This window comes from Lepisosteus oculatus, chromosome 4 (assembly GCF_040954835.1).
Source record: "Lepisosteus oculatus isolate fLepOcu1 chromosome 4, fLepOcu1.hap2, whole genome shotgun sequence".
Classification (NCBI taxonomy): Eukaryota; Metazoa; Chordata; class Actinopteri; order Semionotiformes; family Lepisosteidae; genus Lepisosteus; species Lepisosteus oculatus.
Window position 1 is genome coordinate 25014974 of NC_090699.1, and position 14947 is coordinate 25029920.

The window sequence follows — 14947 nt, forward strand, 5'->3', positions numbered from 1 at the left end:
GAACAAAGAATGGAAAAGTCCAACGTATGTCAGACATATCTCTGAGAGTCAGAAAAAATTAACAGCTCTTTCTATCATCATAATAAATTGTAAACATTTGTTGATAGTTAAACAATAAGCAGCAACCTGGTACAGTGCCTTGCGAAAGTATTCGGCCCCCTTGAACTTTTCAACCTTTTGCCACATTTCAGGCTTCAAACATAAAGATATAATTTTTTTATTTTATGTGAAGAATCACCAACAAGTGGGACACAATTGTGAAGTGGAACGAAATCTATTGGATTTTTGAAACTTTTTTAACTAATAAAAAAATGAAAAGTGGGGCGTGCAAAATTATTCGGCCCCCTTGCGTTAATACTTTGTAGAGCCACCTTTTGCTGCGATTACAGCTGCAAGTCGCTTGGGGTATGTCTCTATCAGTTTTGCACATCGAGAGACTGAAATTCTTGCCCATTCTTCCTGGCAAAACAGCTCGAGCTCAGTGAGGTTGGATGGAGAGCGTTTGTGAACAGCAGTTTTCAGCTCTTTCCACAGATTCTCGATTGGATTCAGGTCTGGACTTTGACTTGGCCATTCAAACACCTGGATACGTTTATTTGTGAACCATTCCTTTGTAGATTTTGCTGTATGTTTGGGATCATTGTCTTGTTGGAAGATAAATCTCCGTCCCAGTTTCAGGTCTTTTGCAGACTCCAACAGGTTTTCATCCAGAATGGTCCTGTATTTGGCTGCATCCATCTTCCCCTCAATTTTAACCATCTTCCCTGTCCCTGCTGAAGAAAAGCAGGCCCAAACCATGATGCTGCCACCACCATGTTTGACAGTGGGGATGGTGTGTTGAGGGTGATGAGCTGTGTTGCTTTTACGCCAAACATATCGTTTTGCATTGTGGCCAAAAAGTTCGATTTTGGTTTCATCTGACCAGAGCACCTTCTTCCACATGTTTGGGGTGTCTCCCAGGTGGCTTGTGGCAAACTTTAGACGAGACTTTTTATGGATATCTTTGAGAAATGGCTTTCTTCTTGCCACTCTTCCATAAAGGCCAGATTTGTGCAGTGTAAGACTGATTGTTGTCCTATGGACAGACTCTCCCACCTCAGCTGTAGTTCTCTGCAGTTCATCCAGAGTGATCATGGGCCTCTTGGCTGCATCTCTGATCAGTCTTCTCCTTGTCTGAGCTGAAAGTTTAGAGGGACGGCCAGGTCTTGGTAGATTTGCAGTGGTCTGATACTCCTTCCATTTCAAGATGATCGCTTGCACAGTGCTCCTTGGGATGTTTGAAGCTTGGGAAATCTTTTTGTATCCAAATCCGGCTTTAAACTTCTCCACAACAGTATTACGGACCTGCCTGGTGTGTTCCTTGGTCTTCATGATGCTCTCTGCGCTTTCAACAGAACCTTGAGACTATCACAGAGCAGTTGCATTTATACAGAGACTTGATTACACACAGGTGGATTCTATTTATCACCATCAGTCATTTAGGACAACATTGGATCATTCAGAGATCCTCGCTGAACTTCTGGAGTGAGTTTGCTGCACTGAAAGTAAAGGGGCCGAATAATTTTGCACGCCCCACTTTTCATTTTTTTATTAGTTAAAAAAGTTTCAAAAATCCAATAGATTTCGTTCCACTTCACAATTGTGTCCCACTTGTTGGTGATTCTTCACATAAAATAAAAAAATTATATCTTTATGTTTGAAGCCTGAAATGTGGCAAAAGGTTGAAAAGTTCAAGGGGGCCGAATACTTTCGCAAGGCACTGTATATATAGTGGTAAGTATACAGCAGTATGTGTTAGTTTGAAATATTGAATTAAAGCTCAAAAAGATTTAAGCCTTGGTATTTAGGTTAAGCATTTATAAACAGAAAATAAAATTAATATTTAATAAAATAATGAGAAGTTATTTATCAATGTTTCAATATCATGAATACAAAAATCTTATGATGAAGCCTTGTGGGTCTGAGGAGAGACTATATTATTTGCAAAGCAATTTAGAAAAGAAGTTGGTTTTATTCAGTGTTTAAAGTTTCTAAGGTTAATTGAATAATTTAATTTGCTGTGTTTGACTATCACTGCAGATAGATAAAAAACAGAATTTGAAAACATTATTGTTTGGAGAATTACAATGGTTGAAGGCATAGAGAGGGTAACTGAAGGAGTTTAAGATTAAATCTAAGTCTGTTTAGATGTTTTGAGTATAATATGCTTTAAGAGCATATTAAACACTGTAGTAAAGTTTTCTGCGAAGTCTCCAGAAGGGACAGAGTGAAACCTTACCAACAGAACTTTGCAATATGTAAAGGTCTTTTGAGACAATAAATAAACATGGACATTATAACCTGCTCATACAGAAAGGTCTTGTAAAAGCCTTCTGCTACTACTACACACTATCTGCAGTTTGATAATAACAGCAAATTCTTAAAAAGGTATGTACATTTACGCTTTGGCAAGTGTACAAGAATGAAGCTGTTAATATCCAATAAAACAAAAATAAAAAATAAACTGTGCAAAGCCAATTTAATAATAGTAACATAAATTAGCAAAATTGTCAGAAAAAAAAGCACACAAACAAAAACTCTCATGTTATGAATCATCATTGCTGCTTTTGCCATTTTAAAATCAACTATGGGGACATGCCTAGGCTTGAAGGGCTAGTCATCAAGAAACTGGTGCTGCTTTAGTGGAAGATCAGGTAAAAGTGCTTACAGGACTTCCTGAATGATCTGAGGCGTCTCCTGCACCACCTGCATAAGGAGCCTCTCGTTTCGGGCTACTCAGATGTCGTTCAGCCTCTTTGAATTGGACAAGCTGTTCATCTAAAGCCTCTTTTTGGAGCTGGAGTCTCTGAGTTTGCCCAGCTTGGACCCCAAGCTCTCTTTCCAGCACGTAGACTGCTCTGTCTTTTAACTTAATCTCATCCATCTATAAGGAGAACAGAACAGAATCACACACGGATGCACTGTACAGATCTATAGTAACCATGGAAACCTTTCAGTGAAGTCCCACACTCTATATCACGATGCAGACAGTGGCTTCACTTTCTATCTACAGACATCTGTAAGAGTACAAATAGGCTTATACTGTTAGAGTATTACAATTGCCATCAACAGTTAAGACAATACATCCACTTGTTACACACCACAATAAATTGGTTAGAACTGGTTTGAAGCTTTCATTAATTGTTCTGTTTTGGTACTCTACTAAAAAAACACAGAACTTTCAAATATTCCCTAATATATTTCTATAATGTTAGTGTAACAATCCTTAAAATATTGAATGACTTGCATATGAGGACACAGTACTAGGCAACATTTGTGCTGACATTAAAACAGTCATATAACAATTAAAACCCTGCATCATTTTCTATTGGGTATTATCCTTCACATTGTTTCGACATGATTAATGCATTTTATTTCACCTTCATTATACTATTATGATTGCTTAGTTTAGTAGGTATCGTTGGTAAGTAACTTTGATTATAAAACCATGCATTATGTAAAACATAAATAACTACTGAATGTTTGTACAAAATTATATTATTCCCTGAATAAATCCTTGAATATACAGGCACAATGTATGAAAACTCAGTACAGTTAGTACATATGGTTTATACCAACTGTGTATTATAGTAAAAAGGACATTGGTCATTTTGGAAACTGCTAAAAGAAGTTAATTTTGGCAAAAAACTATTTTATGAAGCCCCATTCATATCAATGTGCAAATGTCATAAAAAAGAAAACCATTTAAAATTAAACACCTTTACAGTGAAACACCTATTCTACTTGACAAGCAACAAAATGCCCATAAAAGGAAAAGTGCAACACCCAAGCTTTCTGTTTACAACAGACTATATCATTCACTCGTCATTCCTTGTAAATAGGAAATCCTTATAGAGTTCACATACTGTAAATACATAAAATGTGCTTATAACAACTGTATAGGAAAAAAGTGATTGATATACTGTATAACCACTGTGCCCTGTTTAAAATGTAAGTGAAAATTGTTTTAGAAAAATCACAGTTCTGGTGACTTTTCCCTTTCCAAGCTATTTTACATTAAACCTGCCCACATACCATATATTACTTAAACTCTAAAGAGCTGTGGTTTTACACTGTGCTCGGTCTATTAACCGGCTGTCTGAAAGCACTACTTGTACCCTTTTCGTCTCTTTTTTTTACTGTCCACAGAGAAGGGCACATGTGAAGAAAAGCTATTGAAATGAAGGAGTGTTTGAAACAGACGAGTTACAGTGAAAACAGAATGTATTTTTATCCAAAAAATGAAAATATCACAAGTTTTGTCTTTTGTGTTTTTGATCTCTTGCTGCATCATTTACATTTCTCTCTCCACATGGGCCACTTGATTTCAAGGCCATCTAAAAGGAAAATGCAACGAGGGGTGGTCAAACTACTCACTGTCTCTCAATCTCATTGATCAAATAATATTGGTAAGTCCAAGGGATTTTTTTAGTTCTTATTGTGCCTTGAATCTTTGTGTCATGGTTTATAACTCCCATACATTTGAGCTATAAAAATAAGAATAGAGTATACTCACATAAATCTCCTCATCTTCATTTAAGCTAGTGTAAAAAGCCAGCGTGGTGAAGGATAAATTAGTACAGACAGAATTTAAAAATTTAGAATTTTCCACATTATCAGTTGCTTTCTTGGTTTCTGTTTTTCCCTCTCCCAAATGCATTCCCAGTCTAGAATGGTAAGTGATATTCCTGAAGCGCTAATTGAAATGAGCATTTCGTGAAAAAGCCAGCCAATCACAGTCGTCCCCTCATGTGATTGTTCTCACTGGTTAAAAGCAGTCACTCTCATTCCCTCAAAAGCACTTTTTTTTTACAGTTTGCAGGTGCGAAGGCATGAACAGAGCATGAAACAGAAGGTGCTAACATTGATAAAGCATCCTTGTCGGCTACGTTTGCTTTCTTTGTGTGAGCGTGGCGCTGCCATTTGCATTTTCTGTCTCACATAACAAGCTGGTCTCGAATCCCATGGTTCTTTTCACATTCCCATTCATCAGCTGCATGTCTGCCAGATGATGTATGAAAATGTATTTCAATTCGCTTTGTCTAAGCAATGTATTTCAATTTGCTATTTAAGACTCAGCCCTTTTCGATAAACTGAAAATTAACAGATATAAAATTCACTGTAAATAATGTTAATAATTATTCAGCCATGATAAACTAGCATAAATCTTAGGTTTGGAGCATGTACAGTGTAGCTGTATAATAAAAATATGTATTTCTGTAAGTCTGCACATATTTCTGAACTAACTTAACTTTTCCACAATAGTTCTTCACAGTGGTTGTCCGTACCTTCAGCATTCTTTAATGCATACATATACTGTATGTATAAAAATCTATCAAATTTTTAAAATCTTTTTGCTGCAAATTAACTCTTTGATGCAAATTTGATAGACAAAATACTGAGTAATATGATATACCATACTAGTATCACATTATACTGTAGTTTAGGAAACAAATCTTTCTTTCCATTAGACTTAATCAGATCTCTTTGAACACTTGAGTCTGTCTGCTTTCAACAGTCACTTATTTCATGGTTGTCAGAATTTTCCTGTGTTTGAACTTGAAAGAAAAAGTGAATGTACAGTACAACAACACATCTTGTCTGCCAGCATCATGAAGTGTTTAAATCACACCCCACGTCCATGTGGAGAGCACTGATTATGTGCTAATTTGCTTTACATTTGAAATGTGCTTTTTTAATATTGACTTCTTCTAGTGTAATTAAATAACTGATGTTATTTGTTGTTAAATGTTGTTAGAGCAGCATTAGTGAGGCTTCTGTTTTCTGCACAACCCCCAGCTATTGGAGCTCCTGCTGTATTTTCACTTGTATTCCCTACTGTTTCCCTTTCAAACAATGCAGCTGTTAATCATTCATCTCCCCCAAACAATTAGGTCAGCTGAAGATGAAAGACACACCTAGAAAATGTATTTTGCTTAATCAGGATAATAGGCTGCAAAATTTAACATAAATCAATTCTCAATTTTATTTCATGTTTGCTATCGACCCACACTTCTGTGTGTTATGTTTCAACCTATTTATAGTGCTGCAAAGACTGCAGTCAGACAGAAATCCCCTCTGAGCCTCCAGTCATTGGCAGACTTGTTATGTGAAACTGCACTAGAGCAATTTGTCATAATAGACATCAGTTCCCTGCTTCAGTTGTAATCTTACGGATTATTCCTGGGTTTGTTCCAGTGCACAGTGCCCTGCTTCTCGAACACGCAATGAAACAGAATACATAATGCCCTCCATCCACAAATACAGATTCTCTACTTCACTGTGTCAGATGGGCTTTTCTCTAGTTCATAAGAGCAAACTGCCTGTTTTCAAAGGACCAATGATGTGAAATGCCTTAGAAATCCTTGTTGAATTACAAACAGGGTGATTTTAGAATTATTTCGTGGCCCTGCTTTCAGTCAGACATTCATATACCGTGGTTCAGGGCCTTAATTTAGTATTCTACTCAGGGACTCTACTATACACAAAAAATGCCAGGGCCAGGAAAAAAAAAACTGGTGTGCTTTTAAAACATGACAATAAATCTACAAATAAAAAAAATGGAATGCATGCAAATCACAGAGACTATTTAAGGACCTAAAAAAACAAACAGTAAGTCCATAATAAAAGTTTTATATTTTACAACTAATTCAAATTCGTCACTTTTTTAATTTTAATGTTTTTATAAGAATGCAATCAAGCATCACAACTAGTTTTAGCTTTCTTAAATTATACTAGGAGTCTTCATTAAATAATCTGTGTAAACAGACTAGAAATCCATTATAGTGCCCATGCCCAAGGTCAAACAGCCTAATAAATATTTATTTTGTACTTCAATCAGATTTAATTGTACATTTAAAATAGTGTACATTTAGTAGTAGTACATATGGTATATTTACATGTACACTAATGTGACTATCTGCATTAATGTCTTGTTACAAATTGAGTCTTTAAAGCAACAGTGACTTTATGCAGTAACCTGCTTTTCTCCCTGTTTAGGAGATATTCTGCACTTTCAGTATTTCTTTACTTTTTTCATATTCTGTTACAAATAAAAATAGACTTCCAATTATAGAACAAAGGAATGTTATCTGTCCTTAATCAGTGAACAGAAATACACAAAACAGACTAATACTATTTAGGTACAATATCCGTGTCCTTTCAAACTGTAATAACATGTGCAATTGTCTGTTGTCAAAAGAGTTCTGAAAATAAATCTCGTCTTTGAATTAAAAAAGAAAAGGGTATTTCAACAAAGGTGCTCCCTTGAATGTAAAAGTGTGTGTTCTAAATATGGTACCAAATGTAGGCAATAGGATAGCATATGAACATCTGCATTATTCCAAATTTCTTCAATTTATAAAATGAATATTTATGGAAATGTGAGATTTTAAGCTACCATCTTCTTAACTGATTTGTCAGAGCAGCTAAAAATGTGATTCATTAACAAATAATTTTTCATTCCAATTGGTGGAAATAATCTGATTAAGGTTTATCCTTTATCATTAGTTACAGTGCAATTAAGTTCACCCTTTCTGTTAGCTCAATTAAAATGTAAAACATGTAACATTCTAATTCTAACTAGGTTTTTTGTGCTGTTGTTAAATGGAATACTTTACATTGTAGTTTTAAAGATGGATTACAAAATCGTTTATAATAAATAAATCTTGCCTTTGGCCCAATGTAGTCCCTATTTAAAATGTTTTGCATTTTAACTCTGGTATTACTTGTAAATAGCATGGCAAGAATATATTTTCAAACCCTTCAGCTATATCTAAGGTGACTAGTACTGTACTTTAATCCTTTCTTGCAATATTTTGAATCAGTAAGCCTTTGGACTTTCAACAACATATTCAGTTCCCATGTAGTACATTGTAGAAAAGTAAATAATTAAGGTCATCAAACACAGCTTCTGAAGACTGACTTGAAAAACATGAAAATACAAATCCTTTCCTTTTCAGCATTGTCAGTGTTTCCCATACACGTTTTAGTATTTCAGCTAACAACTTCCAGTTGGTAACATACTGTAAGCACACTAAAATGTTAAGATGTAATTGGTACAAGTACAGTATGTGTGATAGTCTTAGTGCACTGAGCACGATATAGAAGTAATAATAATAATAATAATAATAATAATAATAATAATAATAATAATAATTGCTTACACTTATATAGCGCTTTTCTGGATACTCCACTCAAAGCGCTTTACAGGTAATGGGGACTCCCCTCCACCACCACCAATGTGCAGCATCCACCTGGATGATGTGACGGCAGCCATAGTGCGCCAGAACGCCCACCACACATCAGCTATCAGTGGGGAGGAGAGCAGAGTAATGAAGCCAATTCACAGAGTGGGATTATTAGGAGGCCATGATTGGTAAGGGCCAATTGGAAATTTGGCCAGGACAAGTAACACCCTCCCCTGAAATCTAGACAGTGTAAAACTCTGCTAGGGAGAGGATCTGATTTTTTGGAATGGTGGAGTTGTCCAGTGTCTAAGGAGTGGAGCAGTGTGTGCTTGCAGTCCTCACGTGACCACTTGACACACATCTGCCGTAAACACTTTTGTTAATTACCATAGTGAGAATAATGTCATGGTCTGGACATGCATGACAGCTTCTGGAAATTATCAAGCAAAGTATCTCAAATGAGGCCACAAGAGTTTAGTGAGCTCAAGCTCAATAGGTTAAGTCTTTCATGTAGTTATTGCCTCCAAGGGATCTGCAACCAGCTACTACCATCTAATATTAAATACTTTAATATTATATTATACATATTATTATATAATTATATCATCAGTAATAATCTCACGATCACAAATACAAATTGCACAACTGCAAAGTATAGCAAAACCAACAGATTTGACTTTGATATCCCATTCCTTCTGGAGGACACTATATATGCAATATGCAGTTCACACACACATATTGTATAATGGTTTCCTTTTAAGGTTTGAAAACAATTTATAGATTTTTAATTAACTCTTGTTGCAGTAAAAAAAAAAATAACATTTCTTGTGTTCTTACATGCAGCACAATGACAAAGATGCGTGTCATATCTGTGAAATGTAGGTTAGTCTCAAACTATTCCCAGAAGTGTAAGAAAATGCTACATTTGCTTTTTTATCTTTGGGCATGTTATTTTAATGATTTTTAGAGATTCCTTGGCAAGCATAACATATGGATGTTTTGATAACACCTAAAAGTGATGTCTCTGTCAGGTTAAAACAATTACTCTCTTTATTGAGTACAGTCTCAAGTTGTCCTTAAGCTTTGTTATTTAGGACCATCCTTATTGATATGTCAAAACTGCAAAAATTGTGAATGATCTGCTTTAAAGTCAATACACTGTTGGTAAAGCTAAACAGTGTTCTCCTCTGAAACATTGAAATCCATGCTTTTTACTGCCAGGAATCAGTCTTCTTAGCATATTTCAATTTAATTAATTTGATTTAAATTTCATAATAAATTCAGAAAGAAAGATAAGACTAATCTCAGTAATTAGTGATAATATAATACAGGAGCCAACACGTACCAGTCTTCGAATTTCCCTTTCACATTCCTTTTTGATTCTGGAGATCTCCTCCTGATGAAGATGATAGACACTCCTTATCTCTGCAGCTTTGATTTTGTCAGCTTGTATAACCACGCTCAAAGCCTCTTCCATTTGTTTCTTAACCCCCTTGAGCTCAGATATCTCCTGCTGCATCCTGGATTTCTCATTCTCGAAGCCCTTCTTGGCCTCCTCCTTGGCCTCAGCGAACAGAGCGGTCTTCACTTTGTCGGTAGAGCCATCCCGCAGGGCGTTGACGAGGGCCTGGAGCCTCTGGATCTCGCTGTCCTTGATCTTGATGACTCGGACCAGCTCGGACTCATGCTGCCGCAGCAGCGTCTCCCGCGCAGTGTGGAGCTCCTTCATCTTCTCCTCGTGGAGCTTGGCCTTCAATTCCGTCACCACCACTGCAGACTTGTGCTGCTCGTGTTTCACTTCTTGGGTTTTCTCTCTTTCCAACTTGCTGACCTAAAATGGATTGAAACAGAACAAAAACACTCGCATCACCATGGACAGATCAATATATACAGTTTTTCTCCCTGTACTTTACGTTTGTAATATTTATAAATTAGTCTACCATGTTTCCATTAATGCATTACTTATCTGATTAAATAATCATCTAATTTCTGGAATAATTTTATATGTGCTAGCATTTCCACAGAATACCAACAACTAATGTTCACTCAAGGATATTACAGGTCCTGACAGTCATGATAACCTGACTTGTACTGCAAAAAGGAACAACTAATAATGTAACACATAATCCTCTGAGAAATACAATACGTTTTCTAAACCTGTGCAGAAATTAAAGTGATGCAATCAGATACATTCAGCTCACGAGAATGACACAAACCTTCTACTTGGCCATTTGTTTTAATTCCACTTCTCTTGAAATAGTGTTTAAACAGGCATTACAAAAAGGTTACAAGTAAAACACAAATTAGACAAAAGTATCTGGTAACCCATGGTTACCCTGAAAATATTGTGTAACTACCATCTTTAACCAACAATCTCTCTGATTATATGAAAAATAGACCACCCTGAGTATTACTAAATCAAGAGTGGTTTTAAAATGAAGCAAATCTATTTTAAATAATGATTGTCAAATGTAACATTCTTGTGGAGGTAGAAAGCAACACATAACATGGTGCAAATAATGAACTTTGAATTCTGATTACATCAACATTTAAACAGTTATAAAAAGGATATTCATAGTGGTAAGTACACTGTACTGAAATTTTTCTTTTACTGTTAACCTTAACATTACTGTTAACCTTAACCTTAACATGACATCTTGCTATGATAGGAAATTTATTTTCATGAGCAATGATTTTAGAGTGTGTTTTTAGATTTTAGGACTTTCAGGTTAATGTTCAGTATAATGAATAAATATATATATATATAAATCTCAGTACTCAAACCATACTTTGTGCATAAATCTCCATTATGTATTTCACCACACAAAGATGTCAATCAAGAACAATAACATGTATGCAAGCCTGTGTAGAATGAAGGTATACACAATATTGTGTCCTTGTCAGCAATGCAGATATTGACTTCTCTATCGTATTGTCCCTTTAATGAAATATGGCCTGTGCTGGTGCACTACTGAACAATATAAGAAAGGATGCAAATGAGAGATGACAAGTCGACCTGTCTTATGGTATTTGAGGTGCTAAGTGAAACTAAACTTTTGTTTCTGCAAATAGTTTGGGTATTAACCATGTGTTCCAGTTACTCACAACAGTTTATGTAGAGAAACATATTACATTCTCTGTGAGAAATTAATTCCCTTTTGGTTTCCAATTGTGAACCTGGGTCTTTGTTTCGCTACAGTGTGTGAATTTATCCACCTATGACCCTATATACTTTAATCAAAACTCCTCTCAATCTCCTTTTTTAGACTGAAGAGATTTAGTTCTATTTAAAGGGAATTGCAATGTTATTTTTACATTTAGGGGTTATAAGGAATTGGCATTAATGATTGCATTTCAAACCACAATGAAAGTAAAATGTAAACAGTAACATGTAAACCTAACAAAATAGACAAAATTTCCAGGTATACGTAGTGCCATATTGCTGTCATTCTCTGCAATCCAGAACAAGGTAGCAAAACATCAGATGACTTGAAGCAGCCCTACTACATCGTAAACAAGCAGGCTTGTGAATACATCTCTTTAAACCAATAGAATTATTGCTCTTGATTCAAGATGGTTTTGCCGATAAATACTACTTACTTGTTAACTCTGCATGCAGATCACATTGGAACATTTCTCCACTGAAATGTCTGCACAATCTGTACTTATTCGCTTGTACATTGTGTTACATTATTCATTAGAGCAACTAGTGAGCAGGAAGGGCTGCTTCACGTCGCAGTTCTTGCAAAACTCTTGACAACATGGTGACAACACTGTACTGTCACAAAGTGCATGATCGGGTGCTTAATTCGTAATCTGTGAAATTTTGTAATACAGTCAATTAATTTATTTTTTAACCGAGATATAGAAACCGGTCAGAAAAATTGGGACTGCAGTTCCCCTTTAGCCTGTCTCCTGATGACAATGCCTTGGGATCATTAATCATTCTTGTCTCTATTCTTTTTGGATATCTTAAAATGTTATTGCTTTCTAAGTATTCTTCTCCAGATATTTTTTTCTAAAAACTTACATACATTACATACTGATGGAAAAAGGAAAGCAACATTTTCTGGAATGAGAATACTATAGTTACTATACAGTAGTTAGTGTACTTTCACAAAAAGTTGTCAATTTGTTTTAAGCAATCTGAACAGCAATACAGCTTGTGTAGTGAGGCATTGCAACTTGCCAATCACACTAAAGCTCGTTAGGTGCACTTTTACCCAACGAGGTCCAGGTGGAACAATGCCTGATCAGGATGCCTTTAAAAAGGCCTTAATTCGAAGCTTAGGTCAATGCAAGAAAAAGGCCACACTTAGTCAGCTTTCTGTGCACACCTCAGACTGGTCCATCTGAGAGATTGTTTCCGATCTGCCACCTGTACTGCTGCTGAAACTGCTGGCAGACACAATGGCCACATCAGTGACGCGACAGTGAGGCTCTAGGCTGCTGGCCTTAGAGCAAGGCAACCTATCAGAAGCCCTCTGCTCACACCTCCTAGATGTTACACCCGACTGGCTTGGGCCAGACAGAGGCTGTGATGGGCTCGTCAGCAGTGGCATCAGGTCCTCTTTACGGATGAATCACTCTTCAGCCTGTTCCAAGCAGACGGGAAGGCCAGAGTGTGGAAAAGGTGTTGCATTTCTTTTTTCCATCAGTATAATAGGAGTAAGGAGTATCTATAATTATCTAATTAGAGATACTGTTCTTATTATATACAGTAATACCCAAGCTAGGGCTATTTATGAATAACATCCTTCTTGAATATGTATCGGAAAAACAGCATCAAGTCCTGATATTTAATTGGTTTATAGCCACCATAACCCTTATAGAACCATAGTGTCTATTCATTATTTGGACTGTTAGAACATGCTAGTATATGGACTATAATTTGGAGGAGACAAATGAATAACTGGTATCAAGTCTCAAATGTTAATTTAGATGAGTTTACTCATTATGACACATATAAAATTATTTTCAGCACTTATTATATACTAAAGCAGAAAGAAGTGAGTATATTACATGGCATACATGTGCAGCTAATGCTGAATCAGGTGAGCTATTTCTTAAATGCCTTCTTTCTGCTGTTCTTACACAAAACACCAAAGGAAAGTTGTGCAAGGTGATGAATAAATTCTTGAGTTACATTTAAACCCAATTGAACTAAATTTTATCTGGCGGTCCTTAAAACATGTCAAATCAATTTATACATCTATATAATACAGGAGAACTGGCTCAGAATGGCAGTGTTACCTTGTACTGTATGACTTTAAAACAATAAATGAAGATCAATTTATTATGAAACATCCTATAAATGCTAGCCTATGCTGTTTTCATAATTACAGAAAATTACCTTTTATATTTTGTTTATAAAAAGCAATCAACTAGAAAGTGTAAGTAAAAAATAAATTATGGCATTGGGAACAGAAAACTGTTTCAAAGCTGCACAATACCTGCACAACACCTGCACAAATTCCCCCAAACACCACTGCACCTAACTACCCAGTACGTCATGTACAGTATACTGTATAGCATTTATTCTCATCCAATAGAAAGGTCTCCAAGCACATGCAGTGAACTGACACCAGAGACAATGAGTCATACAAGATGCTACAAAGGTTCTATTGATTCTGATTCCTACCAAATGAATATAGACACCACACTCAAGAAGTTCATACTGTAGCACTGAGCACAACACTTATTTTCTTCAGAATCTTCCCTCTAAAAACATATCACTTTATAAGACATCTTAATTTATTATTAGATATTTTATAAAAATGACATATTTGTATTGAAGCTATTGATACAATAACCAACTTCACATTATTTTATGTTTGCCTTACGGTACTAATCATTTAAATCTAAACTTATACCAGATCCTCATTTCTACTGTACTTGTCCATTGTTCCACTGTATTTATTTGTAATTTATTTTCCCAGGCATGTTAATAAATAATGCATGTTTGTTTTTATTTTCTAGTGGTTTTAGTGCCTAGTTTTCTGTTTTCTAAACTATATTTAATGTCTTGATTAATATACCAAGAAAAAAGTAAGAAAGCTTTTAATCAAGACAGTGGTTTCCGAAGGCTGAGCATATCATAGCATATTGCCTTGTTTCTTTTAAGACAACCTCTCACTTGTGGCAGATTTGGGCACATTTGGATTTGTGTCTTAAGAGGTGCACTAAATTTGAAAGGAAATGCCCTGAATATATTTTAAAAAATATTTTAAACTTACAGACATCTGTTTATATTTTAATAAAATATAATGAAACCTTTTTAGGATTTTCCCAATCCAACACTTACAACAACTACAGCTTTGAAGCTGTATTGTAAAAATTCTGTTCTACAGTGAATGTTCAAACTCATTTATTTGGCGAGATATTTCTGTGGTTTATCTCCAAAGTATCTTTTGATTCACATTGGGTACATTTTTATTTATCATTTATTCAAGGTCTTCTAGTTCTTTAGTCAGATCTCAGCTCAGAATTTCTTAAACCTGTATTTAACCAGATATGATACAAATTTTCCTAAACTCTTAAATTGTCATTGAATTCCAGAAAACTTTTCAGACTACTATCATAATATATGGACTGTAACACCGGGAGGCCCATGTTGTGGGCTACTGTCATAAAGATAACCATATAAGAATAAAATATTTTTTAACCTGTAACCCAAATTTATCATTATTAGTATTATTATTATAACATAAAGTACATTG

At 35.5% G+C, this 14947-nt stretch overlaps 1 protein-coding gene across 2 annotated transcripts in view; it reads right to left on the reverse strand.

The window, feature by feature from the left end:
* Nucleotides 1-14947, reverse strand: part of jakmip3 (Janus kinase and microtubule interacting protein 3) — a 59377-nt gene that overhangs the window by 26065 nt on the left and 18365 nt on the right. For both annotated transcript variants that reach the window (XM_015346507.2, XM_069188982.1), the window contains 2 exons: nucleotides 9574-10059; nucleotides 2708-2923 (listed from right to left, as the gene is read on the reverse strand). In XM_015346507.2, the coding sequence (XP_015201993.2) occupies nucleotides 2708-2923; nucleotides 9574-10059 (702 nt within the window). The remainder of the gene's footprint in view (nucleotides 1-2707; nucleotides 2924-9573; nucleotides 10060-14947) is intronic.